Source organism: Sciurus vulgaris (genome assembly GCF_902686455.1).
Source record: "Sciurus vulgaris genome assembly, chromosome: 5".
Classification (NCBI taxonomy): Eukaryota; Metazoa; Chordata; class Mammalia; order Rodentia; family Sciuridae; genus Sciurus; species Sciurus vulgaris.
The window spans coordinates 118,917,330-118,942,063 of record NC_136465.1 but is presented as its reverse complement, the minus strand read 5'-3'; the positions used below and the strand labels follow the sequence as shown (position 1 = coordinate 118,942,063).

The following is a 24,734-nucleotide window of genomic DNA, read 5'->3' as shown; positions in this document are numbered from 1 at the left end:
ATGTTTCTTCCGATTTCTCTCTGCAGTTTAAGCATTTCTGCTGTTTCCTTTCGACACAACTCCTATCTTACCCAGTGGAGATGTGCTTTCCCTCCCTCTGGGGCTACTGCCATAGATGATCCCCAGATATCCACACCACAGTTTCCCCTAGTCTGCTGGCTATTTTGGTGGGTGGAGGCTCCGTCGGGAGGAGTTAGCTCAGCCAGGGGCGCCGTGGCTGGGCCAGAGCTGGCCAGCCGTTTGGTTCTCAGGTTGGGCGGCACTTCGGGACCGAGGCAGCGTTTCCGCTACGGTGTTGTGGGGGACCCCTCCGGCCGCCAGGCTGGAGCGGAGAGCACAGCGCAGCGGGCTGGGGGAGCCGCGGAATCTGCGCGCGGGATTGGAGTGCCGGGACACTCCGGCCGCCCGCACTGGGCGTAGGGCGCTGCGGCCGGGGATAGCTTGCGCGGCGAGCACCCTGCGGCCGGGCCCAGGACCGCCGCCAGGGAGCGCTGCGGGCTCCCGCTCGCCCGCCCCCCGGTAGGCGGGGCCGCGCTCTCCCCGCAGCCGCCGCCGCAGCCGCCGCCTGGGCCGCCCCGTGTCCCCGGTGGAGCCGCCGCCGCCGCCGCCGGGATCTCGATGCGGACGGAGCCCGGGCCGGGCCATGGGGATCCTCAGCATTACGGACCAGGTTAGCCCTCCTGCCTTTCCCTGCTTCCTTCTTCTAGGGTCCGGCGCCGCCGCCACGCGAGCCGGGGGATGTGCGGCCTAGGCTGGGCCCGAGACCCAGACTCCCGCGGCTCCCACCCCGCCCCACGCTGCGCTCCCCTCAACCGAGCTGGTGTCCTTGGGGGCCTGGCGACCGGCGGTGGCACCGCGGGAATCCGCTGCAGCCAGGACCCCCAGAGCAGAGCCCCTTCAGCGACGCCCCCCTCCAACCTGGGTGCTCCCCCACCCCCCGGTTCCGTTCCGGCTCCGGCCCTCTGCCTGAATGCCGGTTCTCCCTGCAGCCGCCCCTGGTCCAGGCCATCTTTAGCCGAGATGTGGAGGAAGTGCGTTCCCTCCTCTCGCAGAAGGAGAACATCAATGTGTTGGTGAGTTGGGAGCAGGGAGGATGGCAAGCCCCGAATCCTGCCTTCGGTGTTCTGGACCCCTCCCCACTGGGGCGGCTCCGTGTCTTCTTTGCTCTGATGAGGCCGCAACTCTTCCCACCCTGGGAGTGTGCTCTGCCTTGGGGTTAGAGAGCAAGTCAAGATTGGAGCATCGATCAGTAGGGATGGGGATGCCCAGAAACGGTGTTCTCTTCCGAACCATCGGGGTCTGCAGCGCCCCCACCCCTCCTGGAAGAAGGAGGTGGTTTCTCGGCCAGTAGCTCTGACTCCACCCTCCGAAGGTTCTTGCCTTTGACTCAGTACTGCGATTTAGGACGCAGCAGAACCTATGGGAAGAGATTGTGGGGAAGGGCCTAGATCTCTAAGACTCGAACTGAGATCCTCGATAGTTCCTCGCCATAGCACCTCTTCTTTTTCTGCTTTTCCAGGACCAAGAAAGGCGAACCCCATTGCATGCTGCTGCCTACGTAGGCGATGTCCCCATCCTCCAGTTGCTACTGATGTCAGGTGAAAGTGTGGAGCTGGAAGGTGTGGCATCTAGGGAGGGAAGTAGAGGGGAGGAGTCTTTTTTCATATTCAAGGATTTATCTCTGGTGGTTGGTCCAGGCGAGGCTCCAGTTCCATCCAGATTCCCTAGCTGGATCACTGGTTTCCTTCCTCCTTACCTTCTATCAAAATAGGATATTGTATCCCCATAGGTGCTAATGTCAATGCTAAGGACACACTGTGGCTGACCCCTCTTCATCGTGCTGCTGCCTCCCGAAATGAGGTATGAGCCGTCCACATCCTTTTACTCTTCCAAAAAGAACTAGTCAACTAAAGGTGGAGCTTAAGGGTTGGAGAGCTTCAGTTTTACACGCTATTGTACCTCAGTAGGGAGGAGACCAGAACTTGGCTCCTCCCTTCTACCCCTAGAACTGGCTGTAAGGGGGGGCTGTGTCTGCCAGCTGATGTGACGTCAGGAAGAGCTTAACACTGGGCTGGCAGACTGCGGGGGCCCTGCTGCCAGGCTTGAATGACTCATCCCTCCCTGGGGGTCCACCTTGAGTCTGATCCCCCTCTAGGCACTGAGATTTCTTTCCTTGTGGGGGATGGGGATAGTGATCCATTGCCCCTCCAGCAGCATGAAAGTTGCCTGCAGAGGGGCTAAACATACATCATCAGTGGGGACCTATATTGTAGTACCATCAGTCTTGAAGAGAGGGAAAAGGAAGATCTCCACTTGGATTCTCCATCACTTCCTTGCCTCCAGCCACCACCGGTAGAGGCTGAGGTCAATGGAAATGAAGTGGGTGGTGATTAGGGGCATTTTAGCCTGGGTTTTGGAGAGACAGTAGTATCTGTATGTTTACTGAGGTAGTAATTATTTTGGTGACTATGGAAGGGCTAAGGAGGGTACTTGGGTTATTAAAGTAGAAAGAGCATTTACATTTTCTGGAAGTAGTGGGAGGATTTAGATGTGGATATACATGCATGGATTTGCTTGGGTTGGATGTATGTGTGAATGAAAGTTTTCAGGAGCTTGGCTTAGGTGACTTGATGAAGAGGAAGGGATCCCCATTTTTTCCTCAGGAAGGTAAGGAAGATTGTTAAGCTAGAGGAGATCCAGGAGATGGGGAGTAGGTGTAGAGAGGCTAGGAATGTTGGGAAAATGAGCAGACTTTGTGCCATGCTGACCTGCTCCTCCTTTTGCCTCCTCTTCTTGTTTTATCTCCTGCTTCCCTTTTATTTTGTCTCTTGTCCACTGCCCCTCCACAGAAGGTGCTGGGGCTGCTGCTGGCACATTCAGCAGATGTGAATGCCCGGGACAAGCTGTGGCAGACACCACTGCATGTGGCTGCTGCCAACCGTGCCACCAAGTGTGCTGAGGCTCTGGCACCCCTATTGAGCAGTCTCAATGTGGCTGACAGGAGTGGGCGCAGTGCTCTGCACCATGCAGTGCATAGTGGGCATCTTGAGGTAAGAACTAGGACTACTCAAGGCCCAGCCTTCCCTTTCCTTTCCTTCCTACTTACCTTTCCCTGCCATCAGACCTAGGGGAGAAGCAGCCCAGATAATTATGTAAACACTTGGGCTCAAGCTGCCAAATGAATGGTTGCATTAGATTGAAATGCTTTTTTTTCTTGGTTCTGAGGATTGAACCCAGTGCCTCATGCATGCTAGGCAAGTACTCTACCACTGAGCTACACACTCAGCTCCTAGATCGAAACTCTTGACTTGGACTTCTGGAGGTTGATAAACCATCTGAAATTGCATAGAAAATATTTATATATATGACTTTTTATGGATAGAGAAAACGTTTTGACACATTTTTAAAGACTTGAAGAAATTGTGAACCACCAGAACATCTGAAGAAATTCCCTCAAATTCAAAGTTGAGTTTTCCTCAAACTTCTAAACCTATCTGATATTTCTTCCTTAGTTCCTGCTCCCATTGTTCCTGCTAGTCCTGTAGATTATTTTAGGCTGTCTCCACTTATTCTTGAGATGAGAGACCTCTGCCCTTAGGTAGATTGAGGGCATGAACTTGGCTCTATGTCTTTTATATCCTGATACAGACGGTGAACCTGCTCCTCAACAAGGGAGCCAGCCTGAATGTCTGTGACAAAAAGGAGCGGCAGCCTCTGCACTGGGCAGCTTTTCTGGGTGAGAGAGTATACACAGGAAAAGCAGGAATTTGACCTTTAGGATCCTTAGGGCAGGGATATGGGGTTTACAATCTTTGGAAAAAGAAGCTTAGGGTTTGCCCTCCACTTCCTTGAGAATGTCCTCTCTTTTCCTAGGGCATTTGGAGGTCTTGAAACTGCTGGTGGCACGTGGAGCAGACCTTGGCTGTAAGGACCGCAAGGGCTATGGGCTGCTCCACACAGCTGCAGCCAGTGGCCAGATTGAAGTGGTGAAGTACCTGCTCCGGATGGGGGCTGAGGTCAGGGTGCTGAGTTCTGGGGCTGGGCACTAAGGGCAGGGAGTTGAAGGCTGGAGTCTGTTATGGAGATAGGAAGATGTTGAGGTAGTTCATGTGGTTTTAGGAGGTTGGGAGGATGTAGTGAGAGAGTCTGAATAAAATTGTGTAATTGTGCCTTAATTCTTTCGGGTTAGAAACCTGAGGGCACTGAGGCAGTTGGATCTCTGGGACTCTAGGCTATATGTGTTGCTCCACTTTGTTTAAATGGATACATGTCTTGCCCTCACTTCTGGAAATCCAGATCGATGAGCCCAACGCTTTTGGAAATACAGCTTTGCACATCGCCTGCTACCTGGGCCAGGATGCAGTGGCTATTGAACTGGTGAATGCAGGAGCCAATGTCAACCAGCCAAATGACAAGGGCTTCACACCACTGCATGTGGCTGCAGTCTCCACTAATGGCGCTCTCTGCTTGGAGTTGTTGGTCAATAATGGGGCTGATGTCAACTATCAGGTACTTGAAGAGATGAGGCTTAGACCAGTGGGGAGAGGAAGCTGGTTCTCAGGGGTCCTGACCATATTTGGATTCCTCTCCTGGGGACTTGACCACTTGCCTCTTGGGGTGAATAGAGCTTGCAGGGACTCAGGAGAATGTGAACTGACCCCTCCATAATTAGAGATGTGTCCTTTGGGAGGGCAAACAGGATATTCTCTATGCTTTGCACTGAAAAAAACCTGCCATGTTTCCACAGAGCAAAGAAGGGAAAAGTCCTCTGCATATGGCTGCCATCCATGGCCGTTTCACACGATCCCAAATCCTTATCCAAAATGGTATGGACTCAGACTTTGTACTTTCTTCTCCTTTTCTAAGGAACTCATCTCTAGAAACCCCTTACCTTCCTTCTTCCTTTTACTGCATATTCCAGTTAGGATAGACACTTGAAATTCAATCCTGCAAGGTCTCCTAAGACTAAGAAACAAAATAACATGTAGAACATTATTAACCTGGCCCAGCACATAATAAGCACTCCAGTGATACTAAATGGTGTGAGTGGCCTTAAGATTGAGGTCTGCCTGAGTTTGTTATGTGTGTATCCCTATTTCAGGTAGTGAGATTGATTGTGCTGACAAATTTGGGAACACGCCACTGCATGTGGCTGCTCGCTATGGACACGAGCTGCTCATCAGCACCCTTATGACCAATGGCGCGGATACTGCCCGGTGAGTCAGGGCCCTGACCCCACTTTTGGTGCATGTCTGTAATTCCAGATACTCAGAAGGCTGAAGCAGGAGGATCACAAAGTCCAGGCCAGCCTAAGCAACTTAGCCAGATCATGTGTCAAAAAATTAAAAAGGGCTAGGGATGTAGTTCAATGGCTGAGTGCTTATCTAGCATGTGCAAGGCTGGGGCTCAATCCCCAATACTGTGAAAAATAAGAGGTCTGTAACTGGTACCACCTTGACCCAGGGACTGAGTCCCTCAATTTCTTCCCAGGCGTGGCATCCACGACATGTTCCCCCTGCACTTAGCTGTTCTCTTTGGATTCTCTGACTGTTGCCGGAAGCTTCTTTCCTCAGGTATGTGTAGATAGGCTGGGGCTGGGCATGTGTCTGGGGAAGCAGAGGTCTTTCTGCTCAAGTGTTCTTTGATGGCAGTGTGTGGCTGGTCTGCCCCTCCAGGTCAGCTGTACAGCATTGTGTCTTCACTCAGCAACGAGCATGTGCTTTCAGCTGGGTTTGACATCAATACACCTGACAACCTTGGCCGCACCTGTCTTCATGCTGCTGCTTCTGGAGGGTGCGTTCTCTTTCTTTCCCAACCTTGAGAAGAGAGTAGAACAAGGATCTGGGGCTCCTACTGCTTGCCCAGCTCTATTCCCTTCTCACAGTAAGGGTAGTTGCTACAGCAAGAGCTGCCCACTTCCATCTTCTGAGCCCCTCCCTGGGCCTTCTGCAGCTCCTCGAGGCTCTTTTCCCCCTTGTCTTCCTTTTAGGAATGTTGAATGTCTTAATTTGTTATTGAGCAGTGGAGCTGACCTGAGGAGGAGAGACAAATTTGGAAGGTAAGTTCATATGTATGGTACAGATGCAGACAGTGTATGAGAGTGGTGCAAGGGGTTGTGGGAGGGACTATGGAAGAGTGTTGCAAAGTAACTTTTGGCTGCACATCTGGTTGCATTTGGATCTCTCCCTGGTTCCTTCATCCTTTCTTCATCTGTTCCCCAGGACCCCACTGCACTATGCAGCTGCCAATGGTAGCTACCAATGTGCAGTGACACTGGTAACTGCTGGGGCAGGAGTCAACGAGGCTGATTGTAAAGGCTGCTCCCCACTCCACTATGCTGCTGCCTCTGACACTTATCGGAGGTGAGACTCCCAGTTTGGCCCTTTCCAACCCCATGCACCTCCCTGTGCCATCCCCAACTTCTTTACTTTGTCTTCTCTAGAGCGGAACCCCACACTGCTTCCAGCCACGATGCTGAAGAGGACGAGCCACTGAAGGAGTCCCGCAGGAAGGAGGCCTTCTTGTGAGTACTGGGAGGCCTGGGATATACTTTCCACAGTGCTAGCCCTGCCCCATTATTCTCCCACTCATTTTGTATCACTACCACCATGCTACTGTGGTCCCTGTTATCCCATTGGTCAGCCAGCAGCACATGTGGAGCACTCTGGGTGTAGGTGAAGTAAAAAATATGAAAAGTAACTCTTCTCAAGGAATGGAAGGGCTTCTTGAGAAGAATTTGAAAACTAAATACACAAAGTCATTTGCTTATTCAGCAAGCTTTAATTGAGTTTTTATTTACTAGGTTATTGGGTACCAAGGATAAGCTATTTATTTATTTATTTGCAGTGTTGGGATCAAACACAGAGCCTTGCTTATGCTAGGCAAACATTTTGTCACAGAGCTACACCTCCAGTTGGTATAAGGATCAAAGATGAATTACTAGGCCTGGGGTTGTAGCTCAGTGGTAGAGCACTTGCCTAGCATGTGTGAAGTGCTGGGTTTGATTCTCAGCACCACATAAAAATAAATAAATAAAATAAAAGTATCTTGTCCATCTACAACTTAAAAAAACAAACAAACAAAAAATTACTCGCCAGGCACAGTTGTGCACACCTGTAATCCCAGTGGCTCGGGAGGTTGAGGCAGGAGGTTTGCAAGGTCAAAACCAGCCTCAACAACTCAGTGAGGCCCTAAGCAACTTAGTGAGATCCTGTCTCTAAATAAAATATAAAAAGGTTAGGGATGTGGCTTAGTAATAACCCAGGGTTCAATCCCTAGTACCAAAAAAAAAAAAAAAAAAAAAAAAAAAAAGCTAATCTCTTGGGAAAATAAATATAAAAAGACACTTATTAATGAAAGAAGTTAATAATATGGGGAACTAGGTGTGATGTATATGAAAACTCTGTACTATCCTCACAGTTTTTCTATAAATCTAAGACTGTTCTAAAATAAAAAGTTTATTTTTGAAAAATAAAGGGCACTAAAATCTAGGAGACTTAGCTCTTAGTGAACTTTGTGGCAAGTTTCTTAACCTTGCTGTGCCTCAGTTTCCTTAATCATAGTAGTGATAAAAATAGTATCTAACTGTGAGGATCATTATGAGACTTAAACAAACATGCAGTGCTTTGCAAAGTACTTGACACATAGTGCTAAATACCTTATTATTGCTCTTGCAAGTAAGGTATAAGAGGGTGCCAAGGGAATGCAGAGGAGGAAGCAACTAACCAGGTAGGTTGGTAAGGTCTTACAGAGGATAGGAGCTTAGTGTGCTGTGCTTTGGATTTCTTCAGACAGGCTGGGAGGAGCAGACCTTCTAGAAAGAGCTTAATAAGCCTGGAGACAAGGCAAGCCTGTTGACCAGCAGAAGGCTGGTAGCTGAACAGTGTGCCCAGGTTCTCCAGGAGACTGTCCAGAGGATGAAGGAGGGCATTGAAGTCAGTGTCCTGGGGCAGACTTTGTGAAGAAAGTGGGTCTGGAGCTGGAGTGGAAGAATGGACAGGATTTAGAGCCTACGTAGAGCACAGGGTGGCCTATGCATCTCCCTTGCTGCTCTCCACTGTACCCCCAGAACTGTGCCCTGGGCTGGGCCTGTCCCTGCCTCACAATCTACTCTTGCTCCCCAGCTGTCTGGAATTCTTACTGGATAATGGTGCAGACCCCTCCCTGCGGGACAGGCAGGGCTACACAGCTGTGCACTATGCAGCCGCCTATGGCAATAGACAGAACCTCGAACTGGTATGTATGTGTTGGGATTCAGCCTAGGGGAAGAGAGGCAGGGCCAGGACCCACAGTCTGTCTTTGGATTTATGGTTCTGAAACCAAGGGTCAGTTGAATCAGATGTGGTCTCCAGGTCCAGGCTGTGAGTGTTGCCAGGTGGCAATATCTTGGAAGTTCCAGAATCTCAGCACCTGCTTTCCCCTCCATTCCAGCTCTTAGAAATGTCCTTTAACTGCCTGGAGGATGTGGAGAGCACCATTCCAGTCAGCCCTTTGCACTTAGCTGTGAGTTCCATGTCTTTTCCTTTTGTCTTCCTTGTCTCTTCTTGCCCCCTGGCTCATACAAGGGTCTTAGCACTTGTGACTCCATCCTTGCTTCTGCCTTCTTCTGGGGATTTGGCAAGCAGAGGATGGGCACAGTGCAGGAAAGATACCTGAGGGGTCCAGGGAGCTTGTGGAGGACTTGTGCCTGGAGCCTCTGTCCCAGGGGACTCAACAGCTATATCCATTGATTACCTGCTCCACTCTAGGCCTACAACGGTCACTGTGAAGCCCTGAAGACACTGGCTGAGACGCTAGTGAATCTGGATGTAAGGGACCACAAGGGCCGGACCGCGCTCTTCCTGGCTACTGAGCGAGGCTCTACTGAGTGTGTGGAGGTGCTTACAGCCCATGGCGCCTCTGCCCTCATCAAGGAGCGCAAGCGCAAGTGGACACCCCTACACGCTGCTGGTTAGTACTCACTTCAGGCTGCTGCTCTCCCCTTGCCATACCAAATCCCTCCTGAACAGTTAGGACTAAGTGGGGTAGGGCAAGGAAGATGAAAACTTAAAAGTCCTGATTTATAGCTTCCTACCCTGGAAATTTCTCCCTGTTACAGGCTTTCCCATACCCTCAACCCTTGAGTCCATTAGGCTAACCTGGCCTCCCTCTCTCCTGATGCTGTCCTGACACAGGCTGCCTTTTCTCTTAGCTGCCTCTGGCCACACTGATTCCCTGCACTTGCTGATTGACAGTGGGGAACGTGCTGACATCACAGATGTCATGGATGCCTATGGACAGTGAGTGTGGGCAAGGGGAAGGGTGCAGGTTTTCCCATCCTTGCTGGATCCTCACCCTTTTTCCTGTTCCCTCTGTAGAACCCCACTAATGCTGGCCATCATGAATGGCCATGTGGACTGTGTACATCTGCTGCTAGAGAAAGGATCCACAGCTGATGCTGCTGACCTCCGGGGTCGCACCGCCCTCCACCGTGGGGTGAGTGAGCTCCTTACAAACAGGCCTCAATGTGGGGAGAATAGGAATCACTGCAGCAGGCACAAGAGAGTCTAGGAGGCAGGCCTGGATTTTGTGCCTGGGATATCACTGGGCCTATGTTTGCTGCTATATTTGGGCCTGTGTCAGGATGAGTACCTGACATCCCCAGCTGATTTACCTGATGACACTGCTTTGTCATCACATGCAGCCACATGCACACAGCCCAGATGTGTCCAAGATACCTTGTTGCCCCTGTCCCATTGGGTAGTGATGCCATCACCCAGATCTTCTCCATAATCACCTGTTCTAAAACTGCCTCCTCCTCCCCCAGGATTCTTTTTTTTTGAAATGGTGTCTCCCTCTGTTGTCTAGGCTGCCCTTAAACTTCTGGGCTCAAGCAATCCTTGCCTCAACCTCCCAGGTAGCTGGGACAACAGGCATGCCTGGCTTTCCCACAAGATTCTTTAATCCCTCATTCTCCTTACTCTCCTTTTGGTCTTTCATTCCAGAGCTCCAGAATTAATTTTGGTCATCTTGCCTGTTGTCAGAGAGTCAGGGAGGGAGAGATTGATTCCTAACTTTAAAATCCTTGTAGAGACAACAGAGCCCGGGAGGTGGTTCTTATTCCTGGGCCAGCCCCCAGTGACTGACCAGTGGAAAGGGAGTGGTTCCTTACTCTTACTCTCACCTGTGTTCCCTGTAGGCAGTGACTGGCTGTGAGGACTGCCTGGCCGCCCTGCTGGACCATGATGCATTTGTGCTGTGCCGAGACTTTAAGGGACGCACGCCCATTCACCTGGCCTCAGCCTGTGGCCACACTGCAGTACTGCGCACCCTACTTCAGGCTGCCCTTTCCACAGACCCCTTAGATGCTGGGGTGGATTACAGCGGATACTCGCCCATGCACTGGGCCTCCTACACTGGTATGGGTGGGACCTTTGGCAAGTGTAGGAATCTATGTGGAGTATAGAGAAGGAAGGTGGTTTGTGGGGGTGGGGGATCTGGAATGGAGAGTCAGAGACAGAGAGGACAGAACAGGTAGAGAGACCTTGCCATTTCTCCCCATCACCGTATTTTCCTTCTCCTATCCAGGACATGAAGATTGTCTGGAGTTGTTACTTGAACACAGCCCATTTTCATACCTAGAGGGAAACCCCTTCACTCCTTTGCACTGTGCAGTGTAAGTCCCTTCCTCTGTGTCAGTCCCCTCTCACAGCACTTCGACCTGGAGCAGGAAGTCCATTTCCCTTGTCCCTCCTGATTCCTCCTCCCTATCCCCCAGAATTAATAACCAGGACAGCACCACAGAGATGCTGCTGGGAGCTCTGGGTGCCAAGATTGTGAACAGCCGAGACGCCAAAGGACGGTGAGTAATGGAAGGCTTGGGGGGAAGCCTGAGCTGCCTCTGGCTTCTGCGTTCTACCTAGGCAGAAGAGCCTTCCTTATTTCACTCTATCCTGGCCCCCCCAGGACCCCCCTTCACGCCGCTGCCTTCGCGGACAATGTCTCTGGGCTCCGGATGCTGCTACAGCATCAAGCCGAGGTGAACGCCACTGACCACACTGGCCGCACTGCGCTCATGACGGCGGCTGAGAACGGGCAGACCGCTGCTGTGGGTGTGTAGGGGCCAGCTGTGGAAGAGAGGCACTCCTGGGGGTGTTTGTAGAATAGGGCAGCCTCGCTTATGTGAGCTGACTGGGGCTGGGGTTCAGGATGCAGGAGTATATCTTTGGATGTCTCACCCACTGTGGGTGGGAAGCAAAGTATATGCAGATAGGAGGGTGGAGAGCTGGGGTGATGACTGCCCTGGAGGGAGGCATCAATCCCTCTGTCCCATTTCTGTTGTAGAATTTCTGCTATATCGTGGGAAGGCAGACCTGACTGTACTAGATGAGAACAAGAATACTGCCCTCCACTTGGCTTGTAGCAAGGTATTACCTGGAGTTGGGTGTGGGGTTGCATAAGGACTAGAATCTGATGCCAAGAGTAGGTCTTTTTTTTTTTTTTTTTTTTTTTCGCAGTGCTGGGGATTGAACCCAGGACCCAGGGCCTTATGCTTGCAAGGCAAGCATTCTACCAACTGAGCTATATCCCCAGCCCTGTTATTTTTTGGTACTGGGAATTGAACTCAGGGATGCTTTACCACTGAGCTGCATCTCCAACCCTTTTTATTTTTTATTTTAAGATGGTCTCAGTAAGTTGTTGAGGCTATCCTTGAACTTTTGTTCCTCCTGCCTCAGCCTCCTGAATCGCTGGGATTACAGGCATGCACCACCATGCTGGGCAAGGCGGGGCAGGTCTTGATTGCAGAGAACACTAGAATAGAAGTCGGGGTTGTCCGGCCTATCTAACTGGGAGGACAGCTCCTTGTCTACTTGCCACCCTCTCCATCTTCTACCCTGTTGCTTGTCATGTTTCTACCTCATAAGTCTCCACTCTCTCTGTTTCTTTCCTGCAGGGCCATGAGAAATGTGCCCTCATGATCCTGGCAGAAACCCAAGACCTTGGCCTTATCAATGCTACCAACAGTGCGCTGCAGATGTAAGTGCCTGAGGAAAGGGGCTCCTGGCTGGGGAAGGCAGGTGGCTGAAAAATGCAGCCCACGGGATATGGGGAGCTCACAGTATTTCTTTGATGTCCTTGCCAGCTTGGCCTCCTGCTGACTTCATGTGCCTTCTTTTTCTTTCCTTTATTCAAGGCCACTCCACATTGCTGCCCGGAATGGTCTAGCTTCTGTGGTGCAGGCCCTGCTGAGTCGTGGGGCCACAGTGCTGGCTGTGGATGAAGAAGGTGGGTGGGGTCTGGAGTCTTCTGCCTTTCCTGGGTTTGGGGTCAGGGATATTCTTCAGGAGGTGATGTCTTCACTTTGCTATAAATGAGATTTTCTTCCCAAGGGAAGTGTTGAGAACAGGGACCCGACACCGGTACTCTGAGTCTCAGAGTGGAGTCTGATGGAACCAAATGGAGCCAGCAGTCAGAAAGATCTCCCACACACCCTGGGCTTCTGACCCCGTGCTCTACCCTTTACCCCACACTCAGAATCTGCCTGTTAGCCTCTATGGCCCTCACCTCCCTTGATTGCTGACCATTCTAGGTGCTTGCCTGCCTTGGCTCCACTCCACAGATAAGAGCTTAGGGTCCAGGGGCAGGTAGATAGAGATCCAGGAATACAGAATCCTCTGCTTCAGTTCTCCCTCTTGACCCTGCAGGTCATACCCCAGCACTGGCCTGCGCCCCCAACAAAGATGTGGCAGACTGCCTGGCCTTGATCCTTTCCACCATGAAGCCTTTCCCACCCAAGGACGCTGTTAGTCCTTTCAGCTTCAGCCTGCTCAAGAACTGCGGCATCGCAGCCGCCAAGACGGTGGGTGGCTGCGGTGCCCTGCCCCACGGGGCCTCCTGCCCCTACAGCCAGGAGCGGCATGGCGCCATTGGGTTAGATGGCTGCTACTCTGAGTAGCCCCTCCAGTGTCCCTTCCCCTGCCGGTGGCTTGATATCGTATTCTATTTATTTAGAAAAAGTCTAAAACATTTAGGGCACTTTAAAGGAGAACACGACTGGGTGGTGGGGCGGAGGGGGAAAGGAAGCACTGGGGAGCAGCTGCTCACCCCTTTGCCACACCATCCTGGCCTGGCAGGGGTCTGGGACTGACAGGGAGCACCCCAGGCCCTTGGTACCCCCAGGGCAATCCCTTCTGCCAAGTGTCCCAAAATGATTGCTGAATGCCTGGCTCCCCCTCTCTCACTCCATCTTTCAGCTCCCCTTTCTGCTGCCAGCTCCCCACACTCTTCCTTCTGACTCTCCTCTCTGTGTCCACCTTCCCCCTGCCACTACTGCCAGGCAGATCCCTCCTCTTCTTTCATACCCATCACTGCCTCCCTGCTCGGCCGACCCCTCCATCCCTGCAGCAGTGAGAAGCCTTAATTTCTGGTACTGTGTGAGCACTCTGGGGGTGTCTCCCTCCCCCTTCAGGGGCAGCTAGAGGATGAGGGGGGAGGTATTTAGCACTGGGGCCTGGAGCTTTTCCCCTACTCTGTATCCTACCATCCCTAAAGTTCAAATGCAAAACACTTGAAGCAGCAACTACTGTACCTGGGCCCCAATCCTGCACTCTCCCCTGGCTCCTCATATGCAAATCAAGGGCTGGTTCTGCCCCCACAGCCTGCCCCCTCCTTTCCTCCCATTTCTGGCCTGGCCCCCAACCACGCACTTTAACCTTGCTTCTTTCTTTTCACTTCTTTTGGGAGAGGGAGCCTGTGGCCATGCCCTCCCTGACCCTTCTCTCCCTGAACTTTGAGGCTTGTCATGAATTTTTAAGTAAGCATTTTATCCTTTAGGGGAAGAAACATTAATTTCCTGCCCATTTCAAAACCACAGCCCTAGTCTGTCCTCCATGTTTCAGGCATGTGCTTGCATGTGTATGGAGGGAGGGACTGTGTTCCTCCTGTGCTCCCCATCCCAGAGTTCCTTTATGCCCCCTGTCTGCCTTCATCTCCTGTCGTGTCTGAGAGTAACCGCTACCCCAGTCACTCCTGATCTGAAGCCAAAGATGGTGGGAGGGGCAGGGCAGACTAGGGACTGTGGCCATGAGTTGGAGAAGCAGGCCTCCCTCCTGTGTGAGGAGGAAGCTCTGACAGAGAGAGTGACAGGTAGATATTGAGGCTTGGTCCCCTGCCTTCCCAGCAGGGGGAGAGAGAGAATTGATCTGGGGGCTGCATTGGTAAGATTCCTAGAAGGTGCACCCCAGAAGCCAAACTGGGCTGGAGTAAGGAGGGGGCAGTTTTCTCTCTAAATGTAGCATTGAATCTGGCCCTGGTCCCTTTAGATGCCCTGTCCATCCGTCTGCTAGGTAAGCCTCTGCATAGTTGGACCCACTCTTGTAGCCCAGTGTCCCCTTCCTCACACTCAATACCTCAGCCAGGGGCCAAGACACAGAACTTGAATAGAGGTCCTGCCCCCCTACCCACTCACACAATGCATCCTTGCCCAGTTTGGCTGTCATCAGTATTGTCCCCCAAGAACTGGACAGGCTTCGTTTACACAGTACAGGGTCTCCCCTAGGGAATCCCTCAGCCGCCTTCCCCACCCAAGCCTGCTTTATTTACAATCTTACCCATTTTTCAGTTGTGTCTCCCAAATGTCTTGCCACCTTAACCAAGGGTGGGCTGAGGGGAGAGGGGCTGTCCCAGGGATCCCTCCCTCCCTCCCCACAGATACCCTTAACCTTACCTCATGCTGGTTCCCTGAAGCCTGGGGTGTTTGTCCAGTCCTTATTTTATTCATGGTCCCTTTTAATCCCCTGTCTCTTTGTGTCTTGCTTCCCCCAACCCCCAGATCCTAAACCATTTCAAGGCTTCCAAATGACCATTATTGGTGAGAAGGATTGTGCAGCTTTTAGTTTTTATTTTTGTTTTCAAAGCCAAAGGGCCTTGCGATGCCCCTCTTACCCACCACCCTTCATACCCTGTCCTCCCCTATACGACAATCAATGTGACCTCTCTTAAGGGCTGCTGCCCCCACCCCAACCCTGCTGGTTCTGCAAAGCTCGCCCTCTAACTTCAGTTCTCTCTCCTAAAATCTTCCCATTCCACCCTCTCCCTCTCATTTTGGTGCTGGGAATTAGGTGGTGGGGGGCACAGGAAGCAGGGAGATGGGTCCTGTGGGGAAGACTTGGGGTATCAGTCGTGTTCTCCTTTATCAATGCTTGGCAATGACAGGAAGAATCTGAGTATTTGTCAGGAGCCCCATTGTTTTGTTTTGCTAGATGAGATTTCTGGTGGCTGTGTGTTCCCTGCTGCCCCTTGGCACACTGTCAGCAGTGCTGGGAAGGTGGCAGGGAGTCCTCTGTCCCTCCTCATGAGGCTGTGAGGAGGCCTGGAGGGCAAGCAGCCTCCTCTCCTTATGCCAAAGGAAATCCTGCACCCCATCCCTATTTCCCCAGTCCCTAGTGTTTTTTGAAGCATTTTGACCATTCTCATGGCCACTGCATATTTATTTTAATGTTAAGAATTTTTTTTAACCTCTTTGACTTAAACGGGTGTGGAGAAGTAAAATAGGCAGAATGCCCCCCAATCTTAGGGGGTTGGGTGGGGGAGGAAGCATCTCCTTCTCTTTACCCTCCCTTCTCCCCTCCCCCTCTCCCCACCGCAGCTCTAAAGCACTTGCTTCAAGTAATAAGCACTTTTGTGAAAAGGCCTATTTTAAGTGAGGACCCTGGGAGCAGCCCCAGGTCCCAGCAAAGGAGATGGAGCGAGGGCTACACAGGAGACAGATGTGTGAATCAGAGGGCGACGTGAAAAGAGCCAGCTTTTAGTTTCTGATTTTGGGGGAATGTTTCTGATTGGGCGGTGGCTTTGGTAGGGTTGTGTTCTATCCTTCAGAAAAACAAATGGCACAAACTGTAGGTCCTTGGATGGGCCAAGAGACCTGGGTCACTGCCACTGTCCAACTGAGACTGATGGGCCACCTCCCCCACTCGTGGCCCCCTGAGCCATAGGACTGCTGAGAACCACTGAATGTACAGCCCAGGTTGGGGTGGGGAGCAGCCCTGGGGGGAGGGGGCTTCTCCTTTTGTTTGGTGCTGTGGGGGGTGGGAGAGATGAGACTGAGGGACTGCCACCCCACATAGACGTGTGTTCCTCGGGGTGGAGGGGCTGAGGAGGGTCTTCCTCCCTCTCCAACCCCAGCCATGGCCCCTCTTCCTTTCTCACCCCTATCCGTTTTGACTGTAAGTCCAGCTCACCTTTGCCTTCAATATGTAACCAAAGGAAAACTCAATACTGTTTCCACCGCTGTTTGCCCACCTGAGCACCTTCTTACTCCCTGGACCTAGAAGGGGAGAAGAGGCTGGTGGTAGGATGGGTGGGGCCAGAGTGAACGGTTCTACAACTGTACCCCCAAACCTTCTCCGCGGTCTTAGAAGGGGTCCTGAGAGGCGGGGTGGGACAGGCTGGCGGGGCTGGGAGTAGGCACACTCTATCTTATGCACATGAGTGTTTCTTTGTCGAAATGACTCCAGTGACTATGCTCCAGTGGGGTGGCCCCTTCCTCCTTCCCTCTCAGCCATTTCTTACCTTCTCCCCACACCCGGTCTTCATCCCTTGCCTCCCCTTCCCACCGCAAAGGAAAATAGCCTTACAGACCCTAGCCCAGAAACCCTACTCCTGGGGCAAACCAGTGTGGGCCCCCATCCCGCCAAGTTTGAACCCTACCTTTTAAGAGGAGGGATAAGGAGCAAAGCAGCCCCTTTCCCTCTAATTGTGGTGGCTCCAGCCCTCCGCAGCCTTGACCCAGGTTGGACAAGGGCGGAGGTAAGGAATCTTTGAGGACCAAGCCCAGTGGTCTGGGAAGAGGGAGGTAGAGAGGGAAGGTTCTGACTTGGGGACTCCTTCCTCCTGACCCAACCCCTAGAGAAGCGACCAAATCCCAGAGATGGGAGGGAGCTGGGGTGGGGAGGGTCTGCTCTTTGAATTACTTGAAGGTACTGACTCCGAGGCTGCTGTTGCCCACATAGGTGTGAGGGGGACACTGTCACTGCATTTGGGAGGGCAGAGGGTGGCGGGTGACGAGAGGATCTGCCCTCGGCCCTCGCTTACTCCTGCTAGGCCCTTTCCCTGGGGAGTCCGTAAGTCTGACTGCCCCATGGAATGTGGGGAGAGCCTTCCCTCCCATCTCCATCCTCACTCTGGGCACCCCCTCCAATTGCACTAAAGTAGCTGTTGTGCCAGTCTTACCCCACACCAGGGTGGGGCTCTGCTTCCAGTCTTTCCCCACTGCCTCCACTCCCATCCCGGACAATCTCCTTGTTCTGCTTGTATTCCTGGATAGCTCAGCTTTGTATGTGTGTGTTTGGGGGTGGGGGTGGGTCCTGGCTGGTGTGGGTTTGGCAGGGGTTTGGGAAGGGCTAGGGGAAAGATGGAGGACGGTCTCCTACCCCCTTCTCCAACTCCGAGCCACAGAAGCTTGGGAGGGAGGGTGCCTACTCTCGCTGCCGTGTGTCTTGCAGATGTGCCAAAATGGGGGTGGGTGGGAGGGGAGGGTGCCTGGCAGAGCAGCCCCTGGGGTGGCTCTCTCAAAGCAATACAGTTCCCCTGCCTGGGGAACGGCAAGACAGGGGAGAGGGTTGGGGTGGGGACCTGGGGGTTCCCCATGTACAGCTGTGTATATTCAGGGGTGTTCTCTGTCTGGTACCCACTGTGGGCATCTATGTGTGTGTGAACTTCCCCTTCCCCATGCCCTGCATGACCTGTGATGCTGCAGACACCACCATCCTGTGTGCAGGTGTGTGTTGGGGGGCACGGAGGGGCATGTTCCATGTCCTGTTGCACCCTCCACCCTGTGACCCATGTACTCGGTTGTAGGAAGTAAAGAGAACTGAGCACAATTCACTGGATTCTAGTTGAATCTTTCTCTAAGCAATTTTCCCATTCCTGCCCTTCTCCCTGCCCCGGATCCACCTGTGGTGCTAGTGTTGGGGTCGGGGGTGTTTAATGCTGATGGGCAGCAATAAAGGGCAGATCTGCCCAAATGCCTGCATCCCCAGGGTGCTGAGGGCAGCAGGAAAAAGTGGGGACCTCGGTGCATTTTGCCCCACCCCTCCCCCTCTTCCCTGGGCTAAAGCACAATGCTCTCCCTGAAGATTGATGCACCCTGCACCCCCCAGGCTCCTACTTATGTCCTCCCCCAACCTGCTTTGAGCCCTCCCACACACCCTGGTTTTTCTATGCTGTTTTGGTGCAAGTACAACTGTCGTAGTCATGGCTTTGGGATGGGTTCTGTTTATTAAAATCCTATTGCTCCTACTGGCCCTGTGTCCCGCCTCCATTCCTGTGGTTGGGGGGAAGGAAGGGCAACCTGGACCCCTTGCCACTGGCCCCCATCAGCCATCAGAGACCAGGGGCAACAGCTGCTCCTCCAGCAGGGCTATGGTAAGCATGAGGCTGCCCCCCAGCAGCAACCCCAGCCCCTGCAGTAGCACATGGAAAGTAGGTAGGAGCTCAGGAGGATGAAGCAGGGATGGCAGCTGGAAGAAAAGAAGAATGTCATGATTCTGACCTCGTCTCTGACCTCTTAACTCAAGAGGGAGGGTGTCTAGTCCCTGCCAGAACACTTCATGTCCCTTGTTTCTCGACTCTGGCAGACCTATGGGGCAGCACCCTCCAGGACCTGGTAGTAGAGGTCAGAGAGACTGGTAATTCCCTTTCCTTCACACCCATCTCCCCACTTCCCTGGATTTCTCTGCTCTCCCCCACACCTCTCACCATGTCCACAAGGGCCACATAGAGGAAGACCCCAGCAGTGACCCCAAACACCCAGGGAGTGAGGGGGACAGGGCCCAAGCTGAGCCCCACCCCAAGCGCTGCACCCCCAAGACCCAGGGCTCCAGACACGAGACTCAGCAGCAGCAGCCTCCGAAAGGAGAACCCTGCCTGAAGCAGCATTGCAAAGTCACCTGTTGGGGAGAGAGGATAGGGTAGGAGGGAATAAGCCAGCACTGCCCCTCACCGGTGTTGCCTGCCAGCCTCCAAGTTCTTGGAGGCTTCTCCTTTCTAGAGCCCATCCCACCCTATGGGGCTATTCCTACCCAGTTCATGGGGCAGTTCATGGCAGAAGACTGCTAGAGTAGTGCTGAGGCCACTGGAGAAGCCATCAGAGAAGGCAGCACCTGGGGTCAGCAGGGTTGGAAGTCAGCCCAGAAGAAAGTCTCCTTGGGAGGCTGGCACCTGTGTTTGTCATTCATCTCCCACCACCTTCCTGGTAGCCATCTTCTGGCCATAGCTGATAACTTGGAACTCTGACCTCCCCTAAGACCAGCCTCCCCAACTCTGTTCCCTCTGCTCACACCTATGGCCAGTCCATCAGTGAGATTGTGCAGACCATCTCCTAGGAGGACCATCCATGTGAAGTTGGCACTGCTGCCACCCTGGTGCCTGTGACTGTGACCTTGGTGCCCAGGAAGGACTGGGGCTGGTGGGGGCTGGCTGTTCTGCTCCCTCTGGCTCTGAGCCCCTGGCTCTGCAGGAAGAAGGACAAGTGTTGGTGGTTGCAAGTGAGGCCTGCCTGATGGAACCTACTCCTCATTTTCTCTTCTAGTCACCTGGAGCTGCCTGTAGGGGCCGGAGGGCCATCCCACTGTCATCCTCGGGGTCCAGGTTTGGTATTTCGAGATCCCTTTTTCGTCTGCAGCATCTCTGAAATAGGAGGGTATCCCTCCTGGTGGAGGAGGCAGCAGAACTGGGGGATAAGGGAAAGCCAGGCCACCAGCTGGGAAAAGTAACACCTGGTTCCACTTCTGGCACCTGGGAGTGTTCTTTGGCCTCTATCCTCTTCCCAAATTGGCACCTCCCTCTGTTTCTTGTTGACTTTAACTTAGGAGAGGAGGCCATTTGGCAAGAAGTCCTGGGTCTGTGCTAGGAAGCCCCTACCCACTCTTGGCGGACAGGTCCTGCACAGTTAGGCAAACATCCAAGATCCAGAGGCACATGCCGCCCCTCACCTCCTGGTGTGTTTAGCCAGTTCCTGGCTAGGACTGTCATCTTGGCAGGAGGAAGAGAAAAGGATGTCACTCACTGGCCGGAGACCTCTGTTCCGAAAAAGCCCTAGCATGTTCTCCAGCGTGAAGAGCAGGAAGAGGCCTCCAAGTACTGATATCCCTGGACCCAGGTCCTCCTCTGGTTGCCCACTAGGTCCTGTGTGTTGCCCTCCTTGTGCCTAATAGAGAGAAGGTCAGGGCAGACCCTGGAAGCACCTATATCAAACAGCACCTCCCTCCCTTATCTCAGGTAGCCAGCCTTCATTTGTCCACTCTGCTGGAAGGCAGCTGTGGGCTGAAGCCAGATGTGTGGGAGTGGGGTGTGGAAACTGACAGAACGGGGAGTGGATGTCCTATGGCCAAGAATGCCTTGGATCCATGAAGGCTGGCTGCCACTGGGTCAGGGGTACAAGGAAGGGGCTTCACATACATGTGGCAGCAGATGTAGTAGCGCATCCCCACAAAGAGTGCCCACGGCCAGGGCCCCCAGGAAGCCCAGCAGGGGCTGCAATAGACGAGGTCCCAGGAGCCGCAGCAACAGCAGGGAGAGGGGAGCAGGGAGGCTGAGCAACAGGACTGCCAGGGTGCTATAAAGTAGGGCTGGGGAGAATCAGGGACTGAAGTTAGGCCAGGACTGGACCCACGGGCAAAGTGAGGCCCCAATGAATCCCCTTCCTTGGCATGGGGCCAACTCCCTACTAGGACTCAGGGTACTCCCCGCCCCACTCTCACCCACTGACCAGAGAGTAGATTCCCTGGAGGTGCTGGGGCCAGGACCTGGATGCACACACGGCTGTCGATCTGATAAAGCAGGGCTGGGCACAGCAGAGCAAACTGACGGGGGGTCAGAGGGGCAGCAGGGCTCAGTCCAAAATTGACCAGCAGCTGGGAGCCATTCAGACACTGGGCAGTTGAGGAGAGGGTCATACCTTAGTAACTGACTCATATCTTTACATCTGTCCTTCCATTGCTTGAACTATTGGGTCTCTTCTAGGATGCTCTTTGCTGATATTGGTAGGTACATCAGGGACTGAGGACAAGGGTACTTATAATCAATGTGTATTAATTACTAGTGAGTATTCAATTCAGTGCAAATATTCAATTCAATACAAATTGGGTGCTAGTGAATACTGCCATCATCTCTCTCTGAAGCCCCTGTTATTTTTAAAAATTTTTTATTTTTATTTTTATATTTTGGTACCAGGAATTGAATCCAGAGGCACTTAACAACTGTACCACACTCCCAGCCCTCTTTATTATTTATTTATTTATTTTGGTACTGAGGATTGAACCCATGGGTACTCAACCACTGAGCCACATCCCCAGCCCTTTTTATATTTATAGATAGGGTCTTGCTATGTTTCTGAGGCTGCCTTTGAACTTTTGATCCTCCTGCCTCAGCCTCCTGAGCTGCTGGAATTACAGGTGTGTGCCACTGTGCCTGGATTTACTATTTATTTATTTATAAATTTTTTTAGATGTTGATAGACCTTTATTTTTATTCATTTATTTATATGCAGTGCTAAGAATTGAACCCAGTGCCCCAACACATGCTAGGCAAGTGCTCTACCACTGAGCCACAAAACCAGTCTCTTTGTTTTTTATTTTGAGATAGGGTCTCATTATGTTGCCTAGGGCCTTGCTAAATTGCTTTGGCTGGACTTGAACTTGCAGTCCTCCTGCCTCAGCCTCCTGAGTCTCTGGGATTATAGGTGTGTGCTATCATGTCTATCAAACTCTGGTAATTCATTGGTTTGGTGATGGAACTGGTTGGGCAACTAAAGCTCTCCATGCCAGAGTCCTAGAAGCAAAAAGATTTTGAAATTCAAAAGTAGGTAGTTGAGGCACACCTATAATCCCAGCAACTCAGGAGGCTGAGGCAGGAGGATTGAAAGTTGGTCTTGACTAACCTCACCTCAGCAACTTAGTGAGACTCTGTTTCAAAATAAAAAAGGACTGGGGATGTAACCTCCTTCTTGAAGATCCTATCACGTGTTTGTTCAGCCTGGGCTTGAATGCTTCCTGCAATGGGGCTCTTGCTGGGCCTATGTCAAGGTTAGGCAGTTTTGTCTGTCCTCTGGGGTACATGGAACAATGGAATAAGTTCATTGTCTTTCTAGATAGAGATAGATTGTCTCTCTAGATAGAGAGGTCTCCTCTCCAGATACCCAGATCCTACCCTGGGCTGCTTCAGATTCTCTGCTTTGCCAAGTGTGGCCCCTAAACTGGGTTTTGGAGCTCTGGGTGTGTGCTCACCTGTTCTAAGTCCAGAGGGAACATCTTTCACTACTGCAATAACATATCCTAAGACCACAATACCACATTAGAATTCTCTCTCTCTCTCTCTCTTTTTTTTTTTTTTTTTGCATTGCTGGGGATTGAACCCAGGAACCCAGGGCTGTGCATGCATTAGGAAAGAGCTGTGCTATACCCCAAGCCCCCAGGAATTTTTTTTTTTAAAGTAACTATTAAATTACTGACTGTAAACATTTCAGGCCACCTAGTCCTGTGGTTCTTTCCCCCATCTCTAGAAACCATCAAACTCACATCCTCATTTAGATGATCAGCCAATGAATGATCCAGCAGTAGAAGCCTGTGAAAGAGGCCCAGGCCCGAGGAGGCTGGCCCATGGGGTAGGTGAGGGGCTTTTGACTCTTCTCGGTCACTCCACCCTGATGGACCCAGCGGCATCCCTGCCCAGACATCCACACTCAGCTCAGGGTCTTGTGGCCTGGAACGGATGGGATAGCAAGTTAGACTCCCTGCCTTGGAAGTCTCCCAGGGTCCTCGGGTAAGGGAGGCCAGCCATTGGCTGGAGTTCCTGGGACTCATAAACCCAAGGCATGTCAATGTTGGGAAAATCAGGGAGCTCTCACTTTATAGGAAGGCCTAGGAATGAAGTTGCAGGTGTGAGGGGAAAAGTCAGAAATGCTACAAATTGGGAGCCAAATCAAGCTGAAGAATTGAGCAGTGGGGCAAAGAATAAGGAATTTGAGGACCCAGGGATTTGGAGAAGGCAAGAAGGCAATGAGGCAAGGGAGGCCATAAAGGATACTAAGGAGTTGGGTTCTGAATAATTGTAATTACAGGGAAGCCAAGGAAGCCAGCATTAGGCAATTGGAGATGGATCTAAGCATTGAGAAGAGCTGAGAGATGTGACATTTTGGGGTGGGGAGAGGGGTTAGTACCTGTGGGTGAAATTGTCTTCAGCTGGAGGTGCAACCCGACCAGTTGGAAGCCCATGGTGTCCCAGGCGAAGCCCCTGAACTCGGCCCAGCCCCAGGCTATGGAGAAGCCGGGCCAGGCCCCCTGCCGTCAGGGTTCCATTCTCACCATAGAGACCGAAAAGCTGAGCCAGGTAATGATTCTGCTCCTGCTCAGCAGGGCCCAGGTTGGGGACTGAACCCCCTACCCAGCCTAAGACCAACCCTACATATAGGCCAGCCAGCAGACAACACACTGGGCGCCCCATCTTTGAAAGGAATGAATTAGAGACTCTGGTTCTGTCTTCTATTCCCCCTGGAACATCTTTAGGACTGTGCCCTAAAAGAACAAGGAGGAAGAGATCAGGACTGCTCTGCTCTCCAGCTCCAGGCCAGGGGAGGACCTTCAGTACTGTCCCCCTCTGAATCTAGCAGCAGCCTCCACTCAGGCCTTCTCCTCCCCTCCCTATAACATCCTGGAGCAGTCTCTTGTTTGCCAATTTCCAGAGCACCTTCCTGACCCAGCCCTCTCCCCATACCTGATCCATTTCTCCCTGGTCTCCCATGCCCACCCCTTAACCTTGTTCTATCTCTCTATCCCCCCTAAATTCCCAGGGCCTCACCCCTACTGGCAATGTGAGAACTGTCACCTCAGGTCCCTGCAGGCCTTGCTGTGGACATTAAGAAGTTCTCAAGTCCAAGAGGGGGAAACTCCAGGTGCCCAGGTGCAATGGAGTCCTGGGCTCAGCCTCCAGGTGCCAAGGTGCAATGGAGTCCACGTCATATAGAGGGCTGAGACAGACAGGCTCCCCCTCCTCACCCACCTGCTTTGGGGCGGGGTTAGGGGTGGGGCCAGTGTGGGAAGGTTCACATAGGAGTTAATGGTTCACTCTTATCTGGGGTTGGGGTCAAAGGTCAGCCTGCTGGGCCCCCAGGTCAGGAGGGGCCACTCCCTGCCCTGAGAAAGCCACATGGCTAGGAACTTGTGCTGATTTTTCTCCTTTTAAATAATTCACTTCACCCCTAAGTCAGTTAATAGCACTTGATCCTTTCCCCATATATATTCCCGTCCCACCTATGATACATTTGGTACTGAGCTTCTCCTGTCTCTGACCCCATCCTCATGTTCTCTGGGGAGACTTGGCCCTAGATGTCCCTAAGCTGGGGAGGAGGGGAAGAGACAGATAAGTGGCAGTCCCAAATGCATGTGTGGGGAAGAAACTGATTTCAGCAACTCCTTACCCCAGGAATCCAAAAAGCCAGCACTCTGGGAATGATGACCAAAGGGGAAGCTCAGCTGGGAAAGGAAACAAGTACTGGGCTTCTCTCTGATGTCTGACCCAACTTAAGTTGGGGGAGCAAAGTCTGATTAGGGAGATTGATCCAGGGGGTCGAGGTTAACATTACCTGACAGCAGGAGGCAGGAAGGACACCCAGAGGAAGGGGACCCAGCCTTCTTGTGGCAGGCAGGCGGGCAAGGGTCACCTGCAGGGAGGGGGCAGGGGAGGGACACTACCTTAAAGGG

The 24,734-nt window shown here is 52.4% G+C and overlaps 2 protein-coding genes across 4 annotated transcripts; one reads left to right on the top strand and one right to left on the bottom strand.

Annotated features, from left to right (window-relative positions):
* Nucleotides 1-18,279, top strand: ANKRD52 (ankyrin repeat domain 52). The gene is made up of 28 exons (XM_079143233.1): nucleotides 1-670; nucleotides 990-1,073; nucleotides 1,520-1,598; nucleotides 1,790-1,860; nucleotides 2,850-3,050; nucleotides 3,649-3,736; nucleotides 3,874-4,016; nucleotides 4,297-4,509; nucleotides 4,748-4,826; nucleotides 5,102-5,216; nucleotides 5,491-5,573; nucleotides 5,676-5,793; nucleotides 5,990-6,058; nucleotides 6,222-6,362; nucleotides 6,443-6,523; nucleotides 8,124-8,235; nucleotides 8,431-8,502; nucleotides 8,748-8,949; nucleotides 9,191-9,278; nucleotides 9,357-9,474; nucleotides 10,178-10,397; nucleotides 10,567-10,654; nucleotides 10,757-10,840; nucleotides 10,945-11,090; nucleotides 11,323-11,405; nucleotides 11,933-12,015; nucleotides 12,173-12,264; nucleotides 12,684-18,279. The coding sequence occupies exons 1-28, from the start codon at nucleotides 644-646 to the stop codon at nucleotides 12,932-12,934; spliced, it is 3,231 nt and encodes a 1,076-aa protein (XP_078999359.1). The 5' UTR covers nucleotides 1-643; the 3' UTR covers nucleotides 12,935-18,279.
* On the bottom strand, nucleotides 18,237-24,721 carry SLC39A5 (solute carrier family 39 member 5). Of its 3 annotated transcripts, none has more exons than XM_079143240.1 (11): nucleotides 23,860-24,603; nucleotides 23,195-23,549; nucleotides 22,554-22,737; nucleotides 20,747-20,909; nucleotides 20,437-20,606; nucleotides 20,045-20,185; nucleotides 19,572-19,665; nucleotides 19,319-19,489; nucleotides 19,059-19,139; nucleotides 18,826-18,926; nucleotides 18,237-18,497 (listed from the first exon to the last, which is right to left on the bottom strand). In XM_079143240.1, exons 2-11 carry the CDS (start codon nucleotides 23,476-23,478, stop codon nucleotides 18,354-18,356), a joined length of 1,533 nt encoding a protein of 510 aa, XP_078999366.1. In that variant the 5' UTR covers nucleotides 23,479-23,549; nucleotides 23,860-24,603; the 3' UTR covers nucleotides 18,237-18,353. The 3 variants fall into 3 exon arrangements, with proteins under 3 accessions (XP_078999366.1, XP_078999365.1, XP_078999367.1); XM_079143239.1 differs by having other exon boundaries at nucleotides 18,736-18,926; nucleotides 23,860-24,601; XM_079143241.1 differs by lacking the exons at nucleotides 23,195-23,549; nucleotides 23,860-24,603 and adding an exon at nucleotides 24,617-24,721 and having other exon boundaries at nucleotides 18,736-18,926.
* Nucleotides 24,722-24,734: the final 13 nt, after the last annotated feature.

Excerpts from the sequence above, each read along its gene's own strand:
- ANKRD52 (XM_079143233.1), top strand. The coding sequence starts at position 644 with ATGGGGATCCTCAGCATTACGGACCAG. Across the intron at positions 9,279-9,356 it reads GTCATGGATGCCTATGGACA|AACCCCACTAATGCTGGCCA; the intron begins GTGAGTGTGGGC and ends TTCCCTCTGTAG. Across the intron at positions 11,091-11,322 it reads CGGGCAGACCGCTGCTGTGG|AATTTCTGCTATATCGTGGG; the intron begins GTGTGTAGGGGC and ends TTTCTGTTGTAG.
- SLC39A5 (XM_079143239.1), bottom strand. The coding sequence starts at position 23,478 with ATGGGGCGCCCAGTGTGTTGTCTGCTGGCTGGCCTATATGTAGGGTTG. Across the intron at positions 20,910-22,553 it reads CTGATCATCTAAATGAGGAT|TGTCTGAATGGCTCCCAGCT; the intron begins GTGAGTTTGATG and ends TCAACTGCCCAG. Across the intron at positions 18,498-18,735 it reads ATGTGGCCCTTGTGGACATG|CTGCCATCCCTGCTTCATCC; the intron begins GTGAGAGGTGTG and ends CTTTTCTTCCAG.